The 24,826-nt window shown below is 37.9% G+C and overlaps 2 protein-coding genes across 3 annotated transcripts in view; one reads left to right on the forward strand and one right to left on the reverse strand.

Moving 5' to 3' along the window:
* The window catches only part of SUGCT (succinyl-CoA:glutarate-CoA transferase), a 791,249-nt gene extending 778,786 nt beyond the window's left edge, over window positions 1-12,463 (reverse strand). The window contains exons 1-2 of one of the 2 annotated variants that reach the window (XM_055421151.2): window positions 12,320-12,463; window positions 40-91 (exon numbers count right to left, since the gene is read on the reverse strand). In XM_055421151.2, the coding sequence (XP_055277126.2) occupies window positions 40-91; window positions 12,320-12,419 (152 nt within the window). In that variant the 5' untranslated portion in view covers window positions 12,420-12,463. The remainder of the gene's footprint in view (window positions 1-39; window positions 92-12,319) is intronic. The other variant, XM_055421153.2, reaches the window with a different exon arrangement.
* A 180-nt stretch (window positions 12,464-12,643) lies between these two features.
* Window positions 12,644-14,692, forward strand: MPLKIP (M-phase specific PLK1 interacting protein). The gene is made up of 2 exons (XM_055421158.2): window positions 12,644-13,237; window positions 14,182-14,692. The coding sequence occupies exons 1-2, from the start codon at window positions 12,899-12,901 to the stop codon at window positions 14,380-14,382; spliced, it is 540 nt and encodes a 179-aa protein (XP_055277133.2). The 5' UTR covers window positions 12,644-12,898; the 3' UTR covers window positions 14,383-14,692.
* Window positions 14,693-24,826: the final 10,134 nt, after the last annotated feature.

Below are 24,826 nucleotides of genomic sequence, written 5' to 3' on the forward strand. Positions count from 1 at the left end.
AAAACTCAATCACCAAAACATAGATAGACCCATACACACCTCGTTAGATCCAGAATCTTTATACCCTCCAATGGCTTCACATTGTCAGTATCTGGCAAAACAGAGAAAATACTTGGAGATAATTGATTACTAATTTTAGGAAGGAATAATGCATAATATGGCCACCTGATGCAAAGAGCTGACTCATTTGAAAAGACCCTGATGCTGGGAAAGATTGAGGGCAGGAGGAGAAGGGGACGACAGAGGATGAGATGGTTGGATGGCATCACCGATTCAATGGACATGAGTTTGGGTGGGCTCCAGGAGTTGGTGTTGGACAGGGAGGCCTGGCGTGCTGTGATTCATGGGGTCACAAAGAGTCAGACACGACTAAGCGACTGAACTGAACTGAATACAGAATTCTTCATATTCTGAAAGTACTCTCTATTACTACCAAATAAATAAATAAATTTTCCTTCAGATTACTAAAGGGAAGTGTGTATAACACAGAACCCTTGACCAATCCAATTTATCAATCTGTAAAAATTTTAAAGCCTCTAACACCAGATTATTCCCCATTTAATAAAGTCCAAAGCTACATGTAAAATAGTTTGTCTAATGAAAAATAAAAAGGTGGAGGAGAGAGGGTTGCAGAGGCTGACCGCAGAGGATTTTTAGGACACTGAAAATACTCTGTATGATACCATAATGATGGATACGTGTCATTACACATTTTCCAAACTCACAAATAGAACTTTCCATCACCTGAAAGTTTCCACCTGCCCTTTGCAAACTACCTTTCCCTCCATTCCCAACCTCAGGCAACCACTGATCTGCTTTCTGTCACTACAGTTTAATCTGAATTTTCTAAAATATTATCTAACTAAAATAATACAGCATATACCCTTTTTTGTCTGGCTTCTTCCATTCAGCATAATGATATTGAGACTCATCCATGTTGTTGAATTTTTATAAGTAATATCCTGTTCTATGGATATACATTTTTCTTTATTCTTTCTAACCTACTGAGTAGGCTCCAATTTTAGGTTCCAGGGGATCAAGCTGCTATGAACACTCATGTACAAGTGTTTGTTGGACATGTTTTCATTTCTCGAGTAAATACCTAATGGAATGGCTGGGTAATATGGTAAAGTTATGATTAACTTTCTAAGAAACTGCCAAACAGATTTCCAAAGTGACTGTACAATAGTACGTGTGAGTTCTAGAAGCTCCACATCCTCAAAACACTAAGTATTGTTAATCTTTTTTAAACTTATTTATTTGGCTGCACTGGGTCTCAGTTGCAGCACATGGGCTCTTCAATGTTCCTTGCAGCATGCAGGATCTAGTTCCCTGACCAGGAATCAAACCTGGGTCCCTTGCACTGGGACCTGAGTCTTAACCACTGGACTACCAGAGAAGTCCCTTGTTAATCTTTTTAATGTTAGCTATTCTAATGGGTATATGACGTTTCTCTAAGGCTTTGGTTTGCATTACTTTGATGACTAATGCTATTCAAAATCTTTTCATGTAACAATAAAGTGAAGTGAAGTCACTCAGTCCTGTCCGACTCTGAGACCCCATGGACTGTAGCCTACCAGGCTCCTCCATCCATGGGATTTTCCAGGCAAGAGTACTGGAGTGGGTTGCCATTTCCTTCTCCATCTTTTTATGTAACAATAGGCCATTCATATATCTCCTATTGTGAATTGTCTCACTGTTTTTTTAATACTGAAGCAAAATATTCAAAACAATGCAAAAATCTACCAACATGGGAAATATTAAATAAGCGCTGGCACATCCATATAACAAAATACCATGTTAAGAAAAAATGAAACAGATCTACATACCCTGACATATAAGGTCGACCAAGATATATTCCTAAGTTAAAAAATAAATCATGGACTTCCCTGGTGGTCCAGTGATTAAGAATTCACCTTGCAATGCAGGGGAACCAGGTTCAATTCCTGATCAGGTAACTAAGATCCCACATGCTGTGAAGCAACTATGCCACAACTAGAGCCACAGACAAATAAATAAATAATTTTTAAAATTCAAGTTGTAGAATAGAATGTATAATATGAGTCTATGTTTGTAAACATACATAATAATATTAATAATAATGTTGGTACCTGGAGCATTCATAAAGTTCTCCTGGCTAAATCTTGGGGTAAGAATTTATGGAACACTTTCACTAGCTAAGTTACTTATTTCTATAATTTTGCTTAATTATTAAATCAGGGGAAAAAAGAAAAAGTGAAAACATAAAGAACAAATTGGGAGAGAAAAGATATTTTAGAGAAAGTAAAACACAGAAAAAGATCTTAAATATGAGAAGATATTTTTATATCATTAGGAATAAACTGACAAGCAATTATTGTCCATAAGACTCCAAAAATATGAGTCTTCTGTACTCATCTCTTTGGGGCCCCTGTTTTTTCCAAATGATTTAGAGATCTCTTCAATTCATAAATCTCATCTCATCATAAGTCTATAAAGAGAAGTCTATATTTCACTACCAATGTCAACTCACAACCGTAATAAATTAGTAAAATTTTATGTAATGATGCAAAAACTTTTATATGAATTCATTTAACATCAGCCAATAGCATTTTACTTTTACGATCTGCAAAGATAACCAAAAAGGACTTCTAAAGCATATTTAAAGTGAAAGTGAAGTCGCTCAGTCGTATCAGACTCTGCAACCCCATGGACTGTAGCCCACCAGGCTCCTCCATCCGTGGAATTTTCTAGGCAAGAGTACTGGAGTGGGTTGCCATTTCCTTCGCCAGGGTATCTTCCTGAGCCAGGGATCGAACCCGGGTCTCCAGCATTGCAGGCAGATGCTTTACCATCTAAGCCACCAGGGAATCCCCTAAAGCATATTTAAGTCACAATCAATTAATGAGTTTTAAACCATTAAGAGCATAAACCTTAGAGAATGAATTTAATTCTCTGCTTCACTATTTACTATCCTAGTGACCTTGACCAAGGTAAACATTTCTCTGTTTCAATTTCCTCATTTGAAACACCTACATCATAGAGTTTGCAAAGATTAAGTGAAATGTTATATGTGGGCTTCCCAGTGGTGTTAGTGGTGAAGAACCCACCTGCCAATGCAGGAGACATAAGAGACTTGGGTTTGATATCTGGGTCGGGAAGATCTCCTGGAGAAGGGCATGGCAACCTTCTGGTATTCTTGCCTGGAGAATCTCATGGACAGAAGGGTGTGGCAGGCTATAGTCCATGGGGCTGCAAAGAGTCAGATATGACTGAACTGACTTAGCATACAGGCACACACGAAGTACACTTCCTGGCATATAGTAAATGCTCACTCCATTCCGTTCCGTCGCTCAGTCGTGTCCGACTCTATGCGACCCCGTGGACTGTAGCCTACGAGGCTTCTCCGTCCATGGGATTCTCCAGGCAAGAATACTGGAGTGGGTTACCATTTCCTTCTCCAGGGGATCTTCCCTACCCAGGGATCGAACCCGGGTCTCCCGCATTGGAGGCAGACGCTTTAACCTCTGAGCCACCAGGGAAGCCCCAAACTAAATAACAACAATTGTTATTATCATCATCATCACCAATGTAATATACAGTCCCAATACCTAATAAAGTAGATAACCCAGATTTGAAAGCAGTCACATGACTCATGATTATTTTAAGGAACAGAAAATAACATTATTCTCAATACTCTATACTTTAAAAAGATATCTACAGCCATATTTTGCCTTCTTATGAAAGACCAGAATAGACTGATTACAGGGTGAGAAACAGTTGAAAAGAGCATCTATTATAACGTAATTTGTTGAGATATGGTGAGCAGCTTGTATATCGCTCTATCTTATTTGGCCTCTAGGATGGAAAGCTATTATGTTGATACAGCTGAGTAACCATGCAAAGAAATATAATTATAATGAAGCTGCCATCAAATTTATGCTTGCCAGCATTGCTTCTAGGACTCCTCTGGTATTTGGCCCTAGGTTTCCATGACACAAATAAATTTGAACACCAGTGTGGATATAATTGACAGATGCCCACACAAGTGGCTCATTTGTGTGGCAGCAACCATGACATCCCTCTCCCATTGTACTAGCCAACTACTGAGACATTAAACAAAAAAGTCAAGTCCTAAAACAAACTGATCAAATATTCCTATCAAATACAACATGTGACATACATCAGAAGGCTTTCTTGATTTTATATTTTTACAGAGAACTTAATTACCAGAACTTAAGAGTGAGCCAGTAGATGGATATCTCTTCCAAGCTTTATTTAGAAAAGTTAGCAGGATATTTTCTTTCTAGCACAAGTTGAGTCTTCAAGGAATTCTCTGTTCCTAATAGTATAATTTGGCAGGAAATTTTAGGGGTTTAGAATACTTGGAAAATCAGAATCCACTGGAAAACATTCCAGGGAAACTAAAATTTTTGAGTTGTAAAAAGATAGTGTGGAAGTGACACTCAAGTTACAAGGTATTTAGAGACAACTCGGTTCAGTGGTAAAGACTCCACCTGCAATGCAGGAGCCGCAGGAGACATGGGTTCGATTCCTGGGTTGGGAAAACCCCCTGGAGGAGGAAACGGCAACCCACTCCAGTATTTTTGCTTGGAAAACCCTATGGACAGAGGAGCCTGGCAGGCTACAGTCCATGGGGTCACAAAGAGTCAGACACAACTAAGTGACTGAGCACACAGAAAACAATAGCAAGATGGATAATAACGTATAATAGTTTCTAATTCATGCTTCATTGACACTCCGTTTCTTCAGAACTGCCCTTCCCTTGCAAGGACTTGGCTATTACTGTGCGATTTGCAATCAAAGAGGTTTTAAAACTGCTGGATGCTACTATTTTAATGAAAACTTGAAGAAAAATGCATAAAGACTAGAAATAAAGGGCTACCAAATGATAGGTAAAGCATTACACAACCAAAGTACCAATGGGTGCTAATCCCTATCCCTCTGCTCTTCTCACTTTCCAGCCTCTCTTGCAATTAGATTGGGGCCAAATGCCTGGGGTCTGGCCAATAACACATAAACAGAAGCAATATAAGCTAATTCCAGCCCTAATCCTTAAAAACATCCCATTAGGTCCTCCAGGCTTCTATAGTCCTACTGCAGTTGGCTGTGGGCTAATTTGTACCACAGCCCCATCTAGCCTTTCCTGACCAATGAAGAAACCCATGGGCGGAAGAAAAATGGTAGTATCCTCTAAGCGAATGTAGAGCATCCAAGCCAACAAGTTGGAAGTCCATTTCAGGGGTAGGTTGCTTCACTGCTAGCAGCAGTCATCAAACTGAGATACATTAAGACTTTCATAAGAAATCAATGAATCATTTTAAAGAAATAAATTTCTAGATCTTAAGCTTCCATACATATTTTTCCCCAAAACTGATCAAATATGACCTACAAATGAGCCTTCTTTCATGACAAGGCTTCTCAGACTGGGTAAAAGGAAAGCATATTCCTCACACATTACAGATCTTACCCTCACTTTAGTTCTTACTATAAAATTCATTTGTGATAAAAAAAATTTTAATACGAACTTAATATATGCAATGTGTTGCTTTTCAAAAGTCATTTAGGAGAAAGACCACTAGTATAGACTGGAACATAGAAGGGTAGAAAACAGCACCAACTTTGAGACTTCATAATCAGTTTATAGTTATAGGATTCACAACCAAAAGTCAGGAAGCCAGAGAAAGAAGCTTCAGGGTCGAGGCCTCTTTAATGGGCCTGAAGAGAATAACTCAGGAATAACAAGTGGCTGAACCAGGAAATCGTGGAGCAAATGATAGTTACAAACTACAGAATATGAATGCCCACAAACCCATGAGACCCCTGAAACTTCACCGTGTAGGTGACATGGCTTTCTTCCGGAAGAAGACTGACCAAAGAGAAGACCTTTGTGCAAATCAGAGAAAGTCATCCATTCCAGGGGACAACCAGCAAAACACCATCATAGTAACTTGAGGGGCATTACAATTATCACAGAAAAGAAGAAACTGTGAGTGTGCGAGGTGTGGGAGGGTGGGAATGGGGGGTAGTGTTAGATGGTGAATGTGATGAGCCTATTTTGAACACAAAAAGGGAACGGAACCCTATTCTACAGACCAACTGCAAATAAATCAGGAGGAATAGATGGAAAGGGAAGGGACAGCCAGGGAGAAGTGAGTAGGTAAGATACATATGTCAGAAAAAAATGTTTTATGATTTGATTTGTTTTCAACAGCTTCCAATAGGTCATTCTAAAGAGAAGGAGATGTCTAGAAGAACTTAGGATACTTTCTGTGAAGTGCTATGGAACCCTCCCAGGGATGTCTTTTTAAGTAGAAAAGATAAAAATTATTCTCTAAGCCTTCTAGAGTTTGGGGGGGTTAAGAAGGCACAATGAGGAGCATGTTTCCAAGGACAGAGGCAGGTCGTAAGGTGGCCTAGCCATGTTCATATTGTAAATTCATTCAAACTTTTCATACATGCTATCAAACTGTCCACCAGAAAAGCAGTACTAATATATACCAGCATCACCCGTGGAAAACAATGTTCTCCACTATCTCCCATAACCCACGATAGCTTAGTTTTGGGAGCATGTTGTTTACTTGTTTGTTGTAAATTCAACAGTTAAAAATTTGCATGTTACTACCATTTTAATTTTCATTTACTTAATGACAAGAAATTACATTGTTTTTCATACTTTCTCTTTTTTTATATCTTCTCTTGTAAATAATGGATTCTTCTTCTTGGCCCTTATGTCTACAGGCACATTTATCTTTTTCTTATTGACCTGTATGGATTCTTCGTGCAGTGAAAATAGTAACCTTTAATGAGTATAAAACACAAAGATACAAATTTTAGTGACATTAAAATTTTATTCATTCATTTTAAAACAAAAAATTGTATCTGGAAAAGAATAATTACATTCTTTAACATTTTTCTTCATGTCAAAATATTCTGTCAACAATTTTATTATATTCAATAAAAATTTTTATAAGTGACTTAATACATTAACATGTATTACATATGGGTGAAGAATATTAATCAAAAAGAAATACATATGTATAAAACATTTCACCTGTGCTTGACTACTATGGACAATGGAAACATGCTTAGAATTGAAAAGAAGATCATTAACAGTAGTTTGGCTCTCAGAGACAGGAACAAGTCGCTTCCAACACCTCCTTAATCAATGAGAACATTACATAAGTGATAGTTAAGTGATCTACTGTGTTCAATGCAGACCTCACCCTATCAATGAATGAGCTAATCATATCCTAGAGATGCATTTACTTTTCCACTATTGACAGTCTTTAACAAGGAACACAGAGTCGGACACGACTGAAGTGACTTAGCAGCAGCAGCAGCAACAAGGAACAACTAAACAGCTAACAAGACAAGAGGAAAACAGAGATAATCTGAAAGGCGTCAGGGAATACTATGGTAGCTTATGCTCTAAGTATATCACAGTAGCTCCACCCCGACCCGCCCCCATCCATGGGTTCCTCAACTGCAGATTCAACCAATGGTGGATTGAAAATATTGGGGAGAAAAAAATTCCAAAGAGCAAAGCTTGAATATACCACATCTCCCACAACTATTTACATAGCAGTTACACTGTATTTACAACTATTTACATATTATTTACATTGTATTCGGTATTATAAGGTACACACAGAACACATGGTTATATGCAAATACCAAACCATTTTATATAGTAAGGAACTTGAGCATCCTTGGATTTTGGTATCCAAGGGGGTGGAAATCCTGGAATCAATCCTCTGCAGATCCCAAGAGATACCTGAACAAAAATTTCCAGGACTAACTTCAGGAGCACATATACTAAAATTGGAACAAACATTTCTAACATAGAAAGTATTAAATACACTCTCCTGTCCTAAGAAGGAGAAGGCAATGGCAACCCACTCCGGTACTCTTGCCTGGAGAATCCCATGGATAGAGGAGCCTGGTAGGCTACAGCCCATGGGGTCGCTAAGAGTCGGACACGACTGAGAGACTTCACTTTCGCTTTTCACTTTCATGCATTGGAGAAGGAAATGGCAACCCACTCCAGTATTCTTGCCTGGGGAATCCCAGGGACAGAGGAGCCTGGTGGGCTGTCTATGGGGTTGCACAGAGTCGGACACGACTGAACTGATTTAGCAGCAGCAGCAGCAGTCCTAAGAAGTGTTTTCATTAAAAATACATGGTCTTTAATACCCATACTTATTCAAAAATATGGTTTCTGAAGCAGAGATCAGAGTTATTATTTCTTACATCAAGAAATGCACCAGTTTCTCCCCAACTAATAAGTTACAGAAGTCATAATGAGAGCTGGTGAACTTCACCTGCACATACAAGGACTGAACCCTAGGAAAGGTCCCCCAAATTATAAACCAATCAGTTTGTATGGAACAGCTGCTCGGCACTGCACCTTCCCCCAAAAGAGCAGAGACAGCTAATCACCCTAAAGGAAGCAAATTCTCCTCAGGAAGAAAAGAGGATGGTCCCTGGGTTCTGACTCTTTGGAATGTAAATAAATGTCTCCAAGGGGAAAGATAAAGTTCACTGGGTTAACAATCTCAATCTTGGGAAAGTACCCAAGGCTCTGAGTTTTATACCCCTTTGAAATTATAAACATGAATTTCCTGGAAGTTCTCTAACAATCATTTCAGTCATCTTTTAACTTCCAAGGCTTGCCCTTTAACCGAAGTTCTAGTTTTCTTGGCGGAGAAAGCCCTGACCATGCAGAAACATGAAAATATTCACTCCTTGGTAATAAGTAGTAAAAACTGACCAAAGTATTTATGTTTTCAGCACTCATTAATACCTGATGCCTACCAAACATATTGGCTTTCAAATCCTTTCTGGAGAGCCCTAGAAATTCCTGAGGTGCCCCAAAAGTGTCTTTTCAAGGAGGCAGATAAAATAGGGGACAGAGTGAGCAGCTCTGGGAATCCCAATTCCTCCTTCAAACACGAAGCCATACGCTCTCAAACAGGCTCTACCAAAAAAAAAAATTGTTTTTAATCTACTGAAAAAAAGAAACACTAAAAAAAACTTTGGAAACCCCAATAAAGATTCTCTGTCTTACTGAAATGGACAAGTTCCCATTTTCACTTACACTTAAATTTACACTTAAATTTGTGGTACTCTTACTTGCATTAATGTAAAACTTGTAAAACATGCATCATCAGAAAGTTAACCAATTATTTTGGGGCTCCCCATATACTTCATAGGTACTGAGAAAGTTCCTTAACGCTTTGCTTGTTGATGTCCTCTGAGTACAATGTCACTTGAAGACATCACCTAGCCATTAATAGTGTCTTCAATAAATGCACTATCCTATTTGGGATCCTGTTTTCTAAAGGTGGTCCTCCCTAACAGTTCTACAATTCTCTTTTTGTCAGAACAATACTCGTGTTACTCACACAAATGTTAAAGTGCCCTTTTCTCCTCACAGGATTCCCACTTCATTCATGGGGCAGCCACCATACTCTCACATACATCATCCTACTTTTCTATTTTCAAGTAATGCAACATAAAACTTCATACACTTCTCTGACTCCGAACTCACCACCATATAAATAAATTGAAATATGCGTCTTAGGACCTCAGACCCATCAGCTCAGGCAGTCAGACTGCAATCCCCAGGTTAACACCTGTGAAGACTCTAGCTACATTTACAAATGTTCACAATTAAAGTTATATCTACTAATCTCTAAATATCTAAAAACAAATATGCTATGGAGTACAAATTATGAAGCCATGAAGATGTTAAGTAAAACACTTTGACCTTTAAACTGATTGGTCAAAAATGATGTACTTTAAGGACAGGAGCCAACCAAAAATGTACAGACTAATACTGGTAAGATCATGGCATCTGGTCCCATCATTTCATGGGAAATAGATGGGGAAACAGTGGAAACAGTGTCAGAATTTATTTTGGGGGCTCCAAAATCACTGCAGATGCTGATCACAGCCATGAAATTAAAAGACGCTTACTCCTTGGAAGGAAAGTTATGACCAACCTAGATAGCATATTAAAAAGCAGAGACATTTCTTTGCCAACAAAGGTCCGTCTAGTCAAGGCTATGGTTTTTCCAGTGGTCATGTATGGATGTGTGAGTTGGACTATGAAGAAAGCTGAGCACTGAAGAATTGATGCTTTTGAACTGTGGTGCTGGAGAAGACTCTTGAGAGTCCCTTGGACTGCAAGGAGATCCAACCAGTCCATTCTAAAGGAGATAAATCCTGGATGTTCATTGGAAGGACTGATGCTAAAGCTGAAACTCCAATACAGCGAAGAGTTGACTCACTGGAAAAGAGTCTGATGCTGAGAGGGAATTGGGGGCAGGAGGAGAAGGGGACGACAAAGAATGAGATGGCTGGATGGCATCACCGACTCGATGGACATGAGTTTGAGTGAACTCCAGGAGCTGGTGATGGACAGGGAGGCCTGGCGTGCTGTGATTCATGGGGTCGCAAAGAGTCGGACACAACTGAGCGACTGAACTGAACTGAATACTGGTAAAGATATAAGACTGCTGTAATCCCCACCTTTTTGGGGACTCTTTCCTACCCCCCACCCCCAGTGTCTATGCTGGGAGCTTTGTACTTTCCTCCTTTCTGATAAATCCTATTCACTTCCTACCATGAGTATCTGCATGTTTGTGGATTCCATCCTTCAACTCCGTGAACAAGAAGTTAGATTCCCGTTCCAGTCACTAAATTTCTCTTGGACAATTTCTCATCTGTAAAAAGGCAAATTGCCTATACTCAGAAGTGATCCAAGTGGAATCTGCAATTTTCATACAATTATTAAGAATGTGCTCTCCCTCACTCTTCCTATATATTAATACCTGAAAACATAATGAAGAGCACAATGTCATACATAATCTACTGGTCAAAAATTTCATACTTTATTTCTTGTTTCTAATACAAGTTCATATGTGTGGAAGATAGCAAGATATCACTACAGGGAAGAACATTCCAGAAGCACAAGCCAAGTAAAAAGACAACTTACAGTACTTCACTCAATTCAACAAATCATTTGCTAATTATTTAAATATTAACAAAGGTAATTTTGGTCCCTGCCACCCTCATTTCTCTGCTCCCTCCCACCAAGAGGTAGACTGGTTGATGACATTAAAGGTGGAATTACAAGTGAGACTCACTAACCCACTCACATGGGTTATGATGTGACCCACTCATTCATTCAATAAATATCTGAGAGCCCAATTATCAGGCATTAAACTAAGAGCCAAAATGTCCAGGAAGGTGAATTTCTGGACAGGACAGAAGTATGTTTAAAGAGGGTAATCTGGGATCCTCAGGCCTTAATTGCATCACAAAGCCTCAATGCGATTACCCTGCCTAGATTGATTCTACAATTTGTGTCTAAACGAGAAATCGGAAGAACCAAATTCTCTCAAACAATGGCGGAAAACTGCGTGTTTCTCCATTCTTCAAGGATAGAAGCTGAGAAAACAACACGTTCTTCAGCTTGCCACATGCCACAGAATATGTCAAACGGGCGGTGAGGAGTGGAAGCTGCAAGAATGTTCATAGGCTGAAAGGCACAGGTCCACGCTACCCATTAGGCTATAATCAAATGAATCCTAAAATTCTCTAAGATTCTTTTTCCTACAAGCTGACCGTAGACTTTCATCCCCAAATTCGAAGGGAATCAAGTCAGTTTCAGAAAACTGCAATAAATCCAAATTTCATCTTCTAAATAAAATTCTGAGCCAGGTCTTCGGTTCAAAGGTGTGTTTATACCTTAGGGGTCATTTCTTGAATGAGCACATTTTTCTTTATAACCAAAGGTCTGTGAAATGGCCATTATTTTAAGAGCTCTGGACAAATGTTCTTTTTGAAAATCAGGATCTCTGCTTCTTAACCACCTCCCTTACCCGACTGCATTTAACAAGAACAAGGAAGCGAATAAAGTCCGGCATCTGCGAACACAGCCTCACCCCCGAGTTATTCAAAGACGCAGTCTGAAATCCTTTCTGAAATGCAGCTGGTTGCGGGGGTGGGGGTGGGGGGGTACATTTTTCAAGTTATTTAAACATGGGACACGAGGAGGGATGAGGAAGGGAGAAAGGCGAGTCCGCCCGGAAGGACCGCGCGGGGGCCGGACCGGGACGCGGACGTCGGGCAGGGTGACCACCCGGCGACCGCGGAGCCAGGGCGCTGGGGAGAAGCGAAAGGTCAGAGGGCGGGCGGCGGGGTCAGCGGATACTGCAGGAGAGCGCGGCGCCCGGCTCGGACTGACGCCTGAGCGGAAAGGCTGGGACTGGGGTCTCTTTCGCCGCCTGGGCCGAGTTTCGGAGGGTACCTGACTGCGGGCGGCCGGTCCACAGCCCCGTCCCGCCGCCCCGGCGGGAGAACAGGCCGGTTCTCCGCAGAGCCGCGACCCTCGCCAGCGATGCCAGCATTGCGCGCCGCTCACAAATCCTGGCTCCCCGAGTGGAGAACTCCGCGCTCGCGCGGCCACTAGGGGCGCCCGCGGACAGCTCAGCCCTCTCCCGGCACCAGGTGGGAGGGGCCGGGCCCGGCCTGGCCCAGCGCTCCGAGCCACCCACCCAGCTCTGGACAGGTGTCTAGTCGGTCAGTCCCACCCAAAGCCCGCGAGATTTCAAAGGCCACTGCTGGGGCTTCCCCTGTGTTTGGCCTTTCCTTTATCCATTTTTTCCTCCTCCTTCCTTCATTTAACTCAATCTGTACCCAATTCGATAACCTACTTATCCCACCGCCCTAGCGGAACCTCTGTGAGGCCGGAACCAATGTGCTACATAATGCTGGAGGACGGAGGAGTGTTTTGGTAAAGGACCGCCAAGTATAAGCGAAGGGTTGCTCGCGACAGTTCCGGCAGGAGAACGCGCCAGGGAGATAGTTGTCGTCGTCGTCCACCGAGATGCAGCGACAGGATTTTCGACCCCCGACTCCTCCTTACCCCGGCCCGGGTGTAGGAGGTTGGGGTAGCGGGGGCAGCTTCCGGGGTACCCAGAGCGGAGGCGGACCGCGGCCGACATCCCCGCGGGACGGGTACGGGAGTCCACACCACACGCCGCCGTACGGGCCCCGATCTAGGCCTTACGGGAGCAGCCTCTCTCCGCGACACGGCGGCAGCTTCCCTGGGGGCCGGTTCGGGTCTCCGTCCCCTGGCGGCTACCCTGGCAACTACTCCAAGTCCCCCGCGGGGTCCCAGCAGCAATTCGGCTACTCGCCAGGGCAGCAGCAGACCCACCCCCAGGTAATAATAGCCAGCGTTTGCCGAGCTCTTACTGTATGGCAGGCATGGTACTCCCTTTTCGGATTATTTTGACTCCTCTATGAGGTGGGATACTGTCGTTAGCCCTGCGTTGCCGATGAATAAACTGAGGCTCAGAGAAGTGTAGCTTTCTTTGGAATGCTCTACGAAGTGGCAGAGCCCGACTTGTTTCTGGAGCCCTCCTGCTTTTTCTCCAGTACAGTGCCGCTTGTGCACAGATTTCCTTAATCCCGTCTCCTTTGTCAGGGGCAGGGCCCGTTGGTTGCAGTAGACTATGCCGAGTCCCCGCTCTCCGAGGGGGAAGAATAGCGAACGAATCCCTAGCGTAGAGCGCATCTCTCTAGAGTTATAGGCTAGTGCCATCTCCCTACTGTTGACACCTTTTTCTTTTCTTCTTCCACTTTTTTTTTTTTTTACCTTGGTTTTCCGAATACACTGGCTTCTGCTCCAAGTCTTTGTAGCGATTCTAGGATTCTGTGGTTTACAACTTAAATGTGCGTAGTAGTTTTCCAACTTTATGCTAAACCAAAACACCTCTTTGAGTGTGGAGCTAATGAGATGGGAAGGTTTAGAAATTTTGAAGCTGTAGGGTAAAAAGAGTTTTAATTTGCCTCCAGAAAGAATAGGGAAATAACTGAGAGAAAACTACAATTCTGATTTCATCATCAGTTTTTCATTTGGCAAAGTTATCACATTAGAAATCCAAAAGGATTTGAACTGACAGTGGGCATAAAATTATTAATAAATATATCAAATTGGTTTAAATACTTTTTTAAAACACTAGATTAAAAGAAGCATGGACTTTGAACATAACTGGGTTCAAGACATAACTTTTAACTAGGGGTGTGACCCCCACTAGCTGCTAAAGAAAAAGTTCCATTCTTACCTCTGCTAAATGTCTTTAACTAATGATTTTTTTCCTAAAGGGTTCTCCAAGGACATCTACACCATTTGGATCAGGGCGTGGTAGAGAAAAGAGAATGTCTAATGAGTTGGAGAGTTATTTCAAGCCTTCAATGCTTGAAGACCCTTGGGCTGGCCTAGAACCAGTATCTGTAGTGGATATAAGCCAACAATACAGCAATACTCAAACTTTCACAGGCAAAAAAGGAAGATACTTTTGTTAACATTTCTGAAATTCAACTGGAAGCTTCATGTGTCAGGAACATCTGGACAAAACTTTACTTGTAATTAAATTGAAACCTAACATGGTAACTTTGATTGGGTAATTAGTTGTGTGTTTCATCATATCAAGTATTTTTAGTATTACAGAAGACATATGGTAGGATAATTTGCAATATTTAGCTCTCTGGAAGTGCCTACCACAATTTAGAAGATTGACATTTTCCAAATATTTAACATTCTTGGTTATATAATGGACATTTGCCTTTTAATGTTTTTTTCCAGTGTTTTAAAATAAAGCAGTTTGTCTTTCTAGCTATATTGTGCTCTTGTCATATGCTAAAAAAGAATTATTAAAATGATGCTTTGTAATCACATAGTTAGAATTCATAAGTATATATTTTGGATACTGCTTTTGAAAATAGATAGACCATACTTTGTGCTGTAGACAGGTCTATATATTTGTTCATAGGGAAAGGGAGTAAAGGAAGAGAATAAAAAAGATTTCTGTTCATATTATAACCATTGTTCTGTGTCCATATTTTATGTAATGCTTTTGTGAAAATGCATTGAAACTTGGTAGAAAGTTAAGAGAAACCCACTTAAGCTTAAATTTAAAACTATTTCTAGCCTTTATACTCATTTAACTGAAAATGGCAAGGATGGACCTATTTCTTGCATAGCTAGATTAAAGAATTTTGTGTCTGAATTTCTCTACTCTGTATCTCACAGTGTTGTGGAATCATTTTCTCTTGAGTCTAGGAAGATGGCTATCAGCAGTCTCAAATCATTTCCATTGTGAAGAGAATATTTCCCAACTCTTGTCAATCCCAGTGAAGATAGATTGGTCATGCTTGGTCTTTTTTTGTAGTCTTGATCCAATAACTATGATCAAGGTGGCGTAGCATAATAAATTTGAACATGGACCCATCCCTAGAATGAGGCAGAGTCCCATGATCTTAGACCCACTAGGCCTACCTGGACTAAAGAAAAGTTTTCCAAAGAACAGAATGCTGTGTACCTATGCCTATGGTAATGAGAAAAATATAAAGGGATTTTCATTTTCCACAGCTATTTATCAAAACTAAATCTTAGAACATTCAGGCTTTTTAGGTATTTTGGGGTCAATATAAGATGAAAGTGTAGCTCATTAAAATTTTGTTTAAACATTCCCAGAAAGAAACTTCTAAAAGTGAAATGGTCATACCAGTTATTTGAGCCGTAACCAGTTCTATTTGTATGTTAGTTCTTTCACAAAGGCAAAACAGAAAATAAGGGAAGGATTTAGATTAATAAAAGCTTCATGAGACTCAGGACTACTACTGTTACTATATTCCAGTACTATTACTATACTGAAAGATGTGGGATAGAGAAATTCAGAGGCAGACTAGTTAGGTGAGTCATTTAACTTCTCTGTGCCTCAATTTTCTTATGTGTAAAATGAAAAGGTTAACAGTACCCATGTCATAGAGGTGTTGTGTTTGAGGATTAAATGGGTTTACGTGTGTGAAAACTGTTAGGCCAGAGCCTGGCACATAGTAAGCACTCTAAATGGCAGCTGTTACTTTCTCACTCACCCCTATATCCTCAGCTCTGAGAATGATGCCTGGAAAATAGTAGGTGCTTAATAAATATTTGGTGAATGGATGTTGACATTCTGATTATAACTACTGTATTGCTATGCCTTTATCTGCTGTATACAAAGAAGATAGTAATTTCCGCCCCCCCCCCCAATATTCTAAAGGGAATGTCCTACTTAACGTCTTTCTAGATGATTTGAGGTCATGATGTGTGATGAAAATTAGAGCAAGTAGAATATTTTTACTGAACTTTGTGGGTAAGAAAATCTCTAAGAAATGGCATTTAGAAATAATTATTAAGGCTTTGCTTAGAGATCACTGGATTATTGACAAAAATTTTAAAAGTCAGATGTTTTATGCTAATATACATTAGCATATTTGTAAGACATTCAAATTATAATTTTCTAATGGCTTATGTACATTTTTACTAGTTTATAAGTGTAATCTTAAACAAATAAATGTAGAATTTCTTTTTTGCCAAGTTACCAACATCTGCTTCCAGATATCTGACCTTTCTGATTTTAAAAGAAACATTTTTGTCCTCAGTAAATGTACATTGCTTTTTTGCTCTGGTTATTAGTGTACATAGTTATCAAAGGTCTTCTTTAAACATTGATATTAATTTGTTTGTTACTAGCCTATTTTGTTTAGCTGAGTGAAGAAATTGATGATTTTAAATGAAAAATGACTTTTAATTGTTCCAGAATGTACATTTTTACCTCCATAGAAATGTTAAATAACCTTTTTAGGGAAATTTACAGTTAAGCATGCTTCTTAAATATTCATATAATTGAAGAACAGAACTATAATCTATAGCTGGGTCTTAAAGACAAAGATAGCTTTAAGGGATTCAGATCCAGATCCTCAAATCCCAAATGTACTCTTTGTTAAAATGATGTGGTTAAAGAACATTTCTGTCATCAGTGGATGATGCTCGTTCTCTATAGTTTCCCTTCTGCCTTTTCATAATTACCCTTCTCCCACTTGACAGAAGATAACCTATGGCAGGTTTTGTTTTTCAAAAATGATACCAACAATATTTCAGGTCCCTCAGACTCCCAGAACCTTTCCTGTACCTCATCAAGATGTAAAGTTATGTCCCTGGCCTTTCAACTTGAGCAGAGTGTTCTGACTGCCTAAGGAAGTATAATGAAAAGTTCATTTATTTTCATTATGGGTGAAGTGTGGTCTTAGAAATCAGTTATATTGGCCGATGTGGGGATACAAAGATAGAGCGATGACAGTTTTTGTTTAATGACCTTGCCTTTCCTTTTTTGTCTACTGACTATTCAAAAAATGATTTTTCCTGTGTGTGAATCATGTGAAAGTAAAACAAAGAGAGCATGAACATAACATGAAGAGAAAGACTCCTTATTTTTAGGAAACACATGATAAAATTGCTTGCCTTATCTATCTCATCTATTCAATACTGGTATAAAAGCATGATGGGTTTTGGTGAATCTGCTGTCAAGCAAACTGTCTTTTCTCCACTTTCAATAATGATAAAGAGCTTGAAGAATGTGTCTCAAACCTGTCTTAATAATATAATTTGCATGATTTCAAGGAGAAGTTAAAATTTCCATGTTTATTTCTGATATATTAACCTTAGATCTTCAAGTTAAAACATCTTGTTTCAGAGGTAAGTTTGTGGTTTTTATATTTTCTAGAGCATTTTTCAGATTCTTATGGAAAACATTATTATCCTTTGCCAGTTCATTATTAGATTCTGTAAATCCATATTTCTTACCTGGCCCAAATCACCTACTTACTGTCTTTGAGACTTTTTTTTTTTCATTTCTACTTTGTGTTTACATTTAAATTAACTGAAACATATTGTGGATTTTACTATAAATAAAACATTATAGTCATAAGTATGTGTTGTATAAACCCTGAACTTAGTAGTGACCCAACATCTTTGCTGATTTGCCCTTAATTTTTATTCTAATATTCATCTAAGAAACTTATTACATGATTATATATAATCCCTTATGTACCACTTAGTAAAAATGCTGCCAACTAAACTATAATATGCTGTTGATTATAGGTTGCATCTAAATTTCAGAGATGTTAAAATGTGCATCTTAGTTTGATAAAACACCTTAAACAATACTTTTAAAAAGCAGAACGTCTATTCATGTATAGGTATAGGTGTAAATGTTTTACAGAACAGTCTAGGAAAGTTCATGTAACATTAGAAATTCAACTTTACTTAAATTAGGATAAATTCTTCTCAGATATTTATATTCTGTTCTAATTCTGTAAAAGGCATATTTTTCAAATGTAAAATCATGCTTCTAACCTATGTAGAGTTATCCTCAATAAATATGTGCAATTTCCAGTTTTATGGGGATATTTAGACTCAGGATTGTCTTAATTTTAAGCTCCATAAGCAAGATGATGCTCAGTGAATAAGTGATGTCTTGGTAAAGACATCTTGATGTCTTAACTTTTAGTTAAGTTTCCAAGGAATTGAGAAAGAAAATGGCCTGACCAGCAAAAGACTTCAGTAAGGGTGGTTCTTCAGTTCTTTGTTTTCAACAAAATTGGAAAAAGCTTAATCAGATTATCAATTAAAGATCATTAAAAATAATTTGATGATCAATTTATTATTTCTGGCATATAACTTAAAAAGTGACATCACTATGACAAAATTCTCTCCCTTTTCACTTTTCACTTATTCTGTCCCTTTTCACTTTCAGCATTTTTATCTATAGTTTAATAGTAATATAATTGTCTCATCTAGCAATTAGTAATATTTATTGTTTGAATAGTAATGATAATCCAGATAACAGTCTTCAAACTTGAAGTTTTATAGCCATTTGAAATATATTTTTTAAATTTCAATTTATTTTTCACACATTTTTGAGAAACAGATGTATGACAGGATATCAGTAAAGGACTTCTAAACATTACACTTTCATTACAATGAGATAAAAGTTACATGGGGAAATAGAAACATGAATTGGGAATAAGGTAGTATAAAATTTCCTACTATGTTAAGTGTTTTTAGATAGCAAATTACTAAGACAATTAGCTTAAAATGTCAGTATTACTGAAATGACTTTCTTTACAGTTTGAAACTTAAAAATGTTTTTATGTTAAAGTATAAAAGGGTACATCACTTCTCAAAATTACTTTAGAAAATACATGACTAAAAAATTTAAAGCTCTCAAACCATCAGAGGAGGGAGAAGGAGGAATATGGTAAAGCATAAATCCAAGAGATGTCAGGAAAGGAGGAAAAGAAGTAAATGACAAGAGTAAATCCAGATATTCCAATAGTAACACCTAATCTTAAAAAAGTAAAATCTTTTAAAAGGCATATTTTCAGATAAGATTAGAGATAATGGAATCTATTTGTTGGTTAAGAAAAGATACATAAAAAGCTATGAAAAGTTTCAAATCATAGGGGGAATTTTAGCACACCTCTACATGGTCCCTGGGGTCTCAGAGAGTTGGACACAACTGAAGCGACTGAGCACGCACAAGACATGGATATAACAAGCAGATATAGAATTTGCAGGGAGAAAAAGAACTGGTGTATAAAATAGAAATTATATGTGATATATACATATTTTTTCAAGTATTTAACAAATTTTTTATACACGTTCTAAATCAGAGTCTTTGCACATTTCAAGGATTTGATAGATCATATTTCCTGACCAAAAGTGTTCAGTAAATTTAAAAGCAAAAATATCCTCCCTCAAAAAATTAGTAAGACAGAAGACACAATTATGGAGAATGTCAACAACAACAAAAAAAAACCTCTTCATTGGATTAACTGAAGTCAATAGAAATTGATGAAAAGGAATTTCCCTGGTGGCCTGTTGGTTAGAATTCTAGGCTTTCACTGCCATGGCCTGGGCTCAATTCCTGGTTGGGGAACTGAGAACCTTCAAGCTGCATTGTGCACCAAAAAAAAAAAAAAAATAGTATTGATGGAAAAAAGGAAAAATATAAATTTAAGCTTTGCTGTAACATCAGGAATTATATTTGAAAAAGGACTACAGTAGGAAAACAATAGTGATGGAATCACCCTAGAAGAATAGTGAAATGAATTACCAGTTGCACCATCCTTCTGATTTCTTCGCATTGCCTTACTAAATCCTGCATCACCTTTCAAGAGGGTAAAAGAGGTCTAGAGACACAATCTCTGTAAATGTTTATTAAGCTTTTACTTGGGCACAATTAGGAACTTGGCATTTTTCATTTTTCATCCATAATGGTAAGGAAAAGAAAATTAAGGGCTCCCCAGGTAGTGCTAGTAGGAACAAACCTGCCTGCCAGTGCAGGAGACACAAGAGATGCAGGTTTGATCCCTGGGTTGGGAAGATACTCTGGAGAAGGAAATGGCAACCCACTCCAGTAATCTTGCCTGGAAAATCCCATGGACAGTCCATGGGGTCACAAAGAGTCAGACACGACTGAAGTGACTTAGCCACAGCAGCAGGAATTTAGCAGTTTTCATTTTTCATCCATAATGGCAAGGAAAAGAAAATAGGTTTTTCATGATTATTAAATGAATCAGCACTCTGGGCTCTTACAAGCAAACTTAAGACTATAAATTTTCATATGACAATATCCTAGAAAATTTTTCTCAAGCTCAAGAATCAATGAATGAACAATATTTCTAAGGACAAAAGAAATAAGATACTCTCATTTACTCAGTTATCCAGGAGGAAAGACGTTGTCATCACTGTACTTTGTGACAAAAACATCTTTTGTTTATCACCCAGAATTGTATGTAGACAAATAAGGCAGATGTATATTCAGAATTTATTGAAAGGCAATAAATGATGTAAAAGTGAAAAATCAGTTGGAGTTACCATTCTAATTGCTGTTCATAAATCTGAAAGTGAAAGTTTTGCAATTATGAGGCAAAAAAAAGACGATCCTTTTCTTTACGAAAATATGACATCAAAGTTCTTAAATGTATTGCATTATGAAGATGCAAATGTGAAAAGAACAAGAAGTGTGTTAATATAGTGTGAAATACATTAGAGATGTAGTTAAACTCTGGAGTCAAGGTTCATAAAATGAATATACTAGGTTGATGACAGTTAATGAACACGCATTTATGTTCATGTGATGCTACCCATCTTGTATATTAAATACTTTCAAAACCACAAAAATACTGAATAAAATTTTGGGTTTCCTATGTTTACATTCTTATTAAGATGTCTAATAATGTTGTTACTAACTCATTCTCTACATTTTTGCCAAATAACTTTAAAATGTTTTTAAAAATGAAAAGGATCATTGGACCCAGATAACAAATGATGACTAGTTTTTTCTGGTATACTGATGATTAACTGAAGAAATCATACTAGAACCAATAAAGGCTTTAAAAGTCACCCAAACCGAGATGAGTAACTTTACATCAAAGTATTTGAAAGCATAGGTGAAATGTATATTTTATAAAAATACATCATTAATATTGACTCAGAAAGGAATAGAAACTCAGAATAAACCAGTAACCATTAGAGATACCGAGCTGATAATCATGAGTATTCTCCCCACAAATGATGTCAGACTTACTGAGCCTTCATGTAATACTTAACTCCTATACTTAACTATACTTTAGTTAAAAAAAGTATCCACCACACGTATGGTATTAACATCTCAAACCAGACCAAGGACAATATAAATGGAAATAGATCATTTCACTTATAGACATTGTTGCTAAAAATCCTAACAAGACAATTCAACAGTTGCTCACAAAACAAAAAACAACTAATAGGGTGTATCTCAGGATTGCAGCGATGGCTCAACATCTAAAAATTTATTTCTCTAATACACCTTATTAATTGCTTAAAGGAAAAAAATTTATACTAGTAACTCAGTGGATGAAGAAAATGCATTGTTTAGGCCTTCCCTGGTAGTCCAGTGGTTAAGAATTTGCCTGCCAGTGCAGGCAACACAGGTTCAATCCTTGGTCTGGGAAGTTTCCACATGCCTTGGGGCAGCTAAGCCAGTACACCCACAACTACTGAGACCACACTTTATAGAGTCCATGAGCTGCAACTACTAAAGCCCTGCCCTGCAGCAAGAGAAGTCATCGAAATGAGAAGCCCACTCACCACCACTAGAGAAAGCCTGAGCAAAGCAATGAAGATCCAGCACAGCCCTCCCCCAAATTTTTTATCAAGTATGAAAGAACAAAAGAGATGAAACTGAATTTATTTGCAGATAATGTTACTGTCTGTGTACAATTCCATGGTTTAGTCAGTAAGTCTTGTCCAACTCTTGGGACCCCGTCCATGGTATTCTTCAGGCAAGAATACTGGAGTGGGTTGCCATACTCCAAGGGAGGCAAATTTTTTGGAACTATTTTTCTGGACCCAAGAACAATATATAATTACAGCATTCCTACAAATCAGTCAGAAAATGCAATAATATGCCCCACACTCCATAGAGCAAGCTGCCGTAAATCTAGATAGGAAGAGGGTTTGAGGAGACCACAGAAGATTACAAAATATTTTGGAAGAATTCCTTTAAAAGCATGACTAAATGGAGAAGAAGATACTCATGCATGGAAAGATACAGTGTTGTACATATGTCATTCTCCCTAAATTAATCTATAAATTCACCTCCAGTCGAATCTCAAAATAATTTTGGTGGACCCTGCAAAATGATTCGTGTTTAAATGGAAGAGGAAAGTGTCAAGGTTAGTCATAAAAATGTTGAAGAAGAAAAATGTAAGCAGGCTTGCTCTACCAGATAAAGAAACTTGTAAAACTAATGACTGATTGGTGTACTCTGAGCGTAAAGAGACTAAAGAAACAAAAATAGAGAACTCAGAAACAAATTCACACACACATAAAAACTTGATACTTGGTTGAGATAGCACTACAAATCAGTGGGGGAAACGTAAGATAATAGGTCAATTTTTTGTGATTATGAAAATTACAACCCCCAATTAATGCAACTGAAACTTGTCTAAGTCAGAATGTAATGAGAAAGCTCTTTGTAAGACTGTCAGAAGTACTTGAGAAATGCAAATATGTTTATAGAGTTGTTTTTTTACAGTCAGAGAATACATAGCAGTTACCAAAAAATCTAGGTTAAATATACTTTAAGTGTTTACTCAGAAGGGCAAAGACTATTCCTAAAACATTCTTAGATTTGTATTTAATATTGTTCTCCAGGTATTGTTAACTATCAACATTAGAGTATAGAAAAGAAAACTTAATTTGTGCATAAAATTTATGTTTATTTACTTAGCATTGTGATAGTAGATTGGATTTGCTCATGAACTTTGTACAATAATCTGCTGGCCATGACCTCGTTTTTATACTTAAATCCAACAGTGTATTAAAAGAATTATATACCATGAACAAGTGGGACTCCAGGTGTGCAAGGCTAGATCAACATTCAAAAATCAATCAAGGTAGTCCATCATATCAACAGACTAAAAAAGAAAAAAATATATATTATCAATACGTGTAGGAAAAGAATTTGACAAAATCCAGCACCCATTCATGATTAAAACTCTCTGCAAACTAGGAACCGATCTTCTTTAACTTGATAAAGAACATCTACAAAAACCTACAGCTAATATCATACTAAATGGTGAGAAACTAAATGCTTTTCCACCAAGATCAGGGACAAGGCAAGGATGTCCCCTCTTAGCACTGCTTTTCACATCTTAAGACATCTTTCACATAAAGCGGGGGACGGATAAAGATTATAGATTGATAAGGAAGAAATATTTTCAGATGACATGAGTATCTACCTAGAAAATCACCAAAAACAAAACAAAAAACCTGGAAGCAGGATTCAGTAGTTACAATTATAGCAGTTTCAGTATACAAAGTTAATATACAAAGTCAATTGCTTTCTTATATGCCAGTGATGAACAATTTAAATTTGAAACTTAAAACCCAATACCAAAAAAAAAAAAAAAACCTTAGGTATAAATCTTAAAACATCCACAACATCTATACAGGGACAACTAATAAACTGGTGAAAGCAATTTTTTAAAAAAATAAATGGAAATATTCCATGTACATGGACAGGAAGACTCAATATTGTCAACATATCAGTTCTTCCCTACTTGCTTTGTAGATTTAACACAATTTCAATTAAAACTACAGAAAGTTATTTTATGGATATTGACAAATTTATTCTAAAGTTTAATTGTAAAGGCAGTAGACCTAAAATAGCTGATATAGCATTGAGAAGAACATAGTGGCATGACTGACATAGCCAGCCCTCGACTTAGTATAAAGCTTCAGTAACCAAGACGATGTGGTAATGGTGAAAGAATAAGCAGCTAGTTAATGGACCAGAAACAGACCCCACAAATATAGTCAATTGTTCTTTGACAAAGGATCAAGGCAATTCAATGAAGAAAGGATAGTCTTCAACAAATGGTGTTCGAACAGAACAACTGGGAATCCACATTTAAAAAAAGTGAATCTGGATATAGACCTTACTTAGACCTTTCATAAACTAAACTCAAAATGAATAATAAACTAAATGTAAAACGCAAACCTATAAAGAAGATACATAGAAAATTTAGGTGATCTTCAGTACTTTTTTAGATACATAGCTAAACGCATGATCCGTAAAAGAAAAAACAAGTTGGACTTCATTAAAACTGAAAATTTCTGCTATCCAAAAGATGTTGAATGAAAAGCCACAAGTGGGGAGAAAATATTTGCAAAACAACAAAATACCATTGTTAAAATTATTAAATCCAACGGCAAAAATCCAAAACACTGACAGACACCAAATGCTGGCTGGATGTGGAGCAATATGAACTTTCATTGCTAGTGGGAATGCAAGATGGTAGAGCCAATTTAGAAGATAGTTGGCAATTTCTTAGAAAACTAAATATACCCTTAGCAAACAGTCCAGCAATTCAA

Source organism: Moschus berezovskii, chromosome 3 (genome assembly GCF_049115385.1).
Source record: "Moschus berezovskii isolate FMDL1 chromosome 3, NW_MosBer_1.0, whole genome shotgun sequence".
Lineage (NCBI taxonomy): Eukaryota > Metazoa > Chordata > Mammalia > Artiodactyla > Moschidae > Moschus > Moschus berezovskii.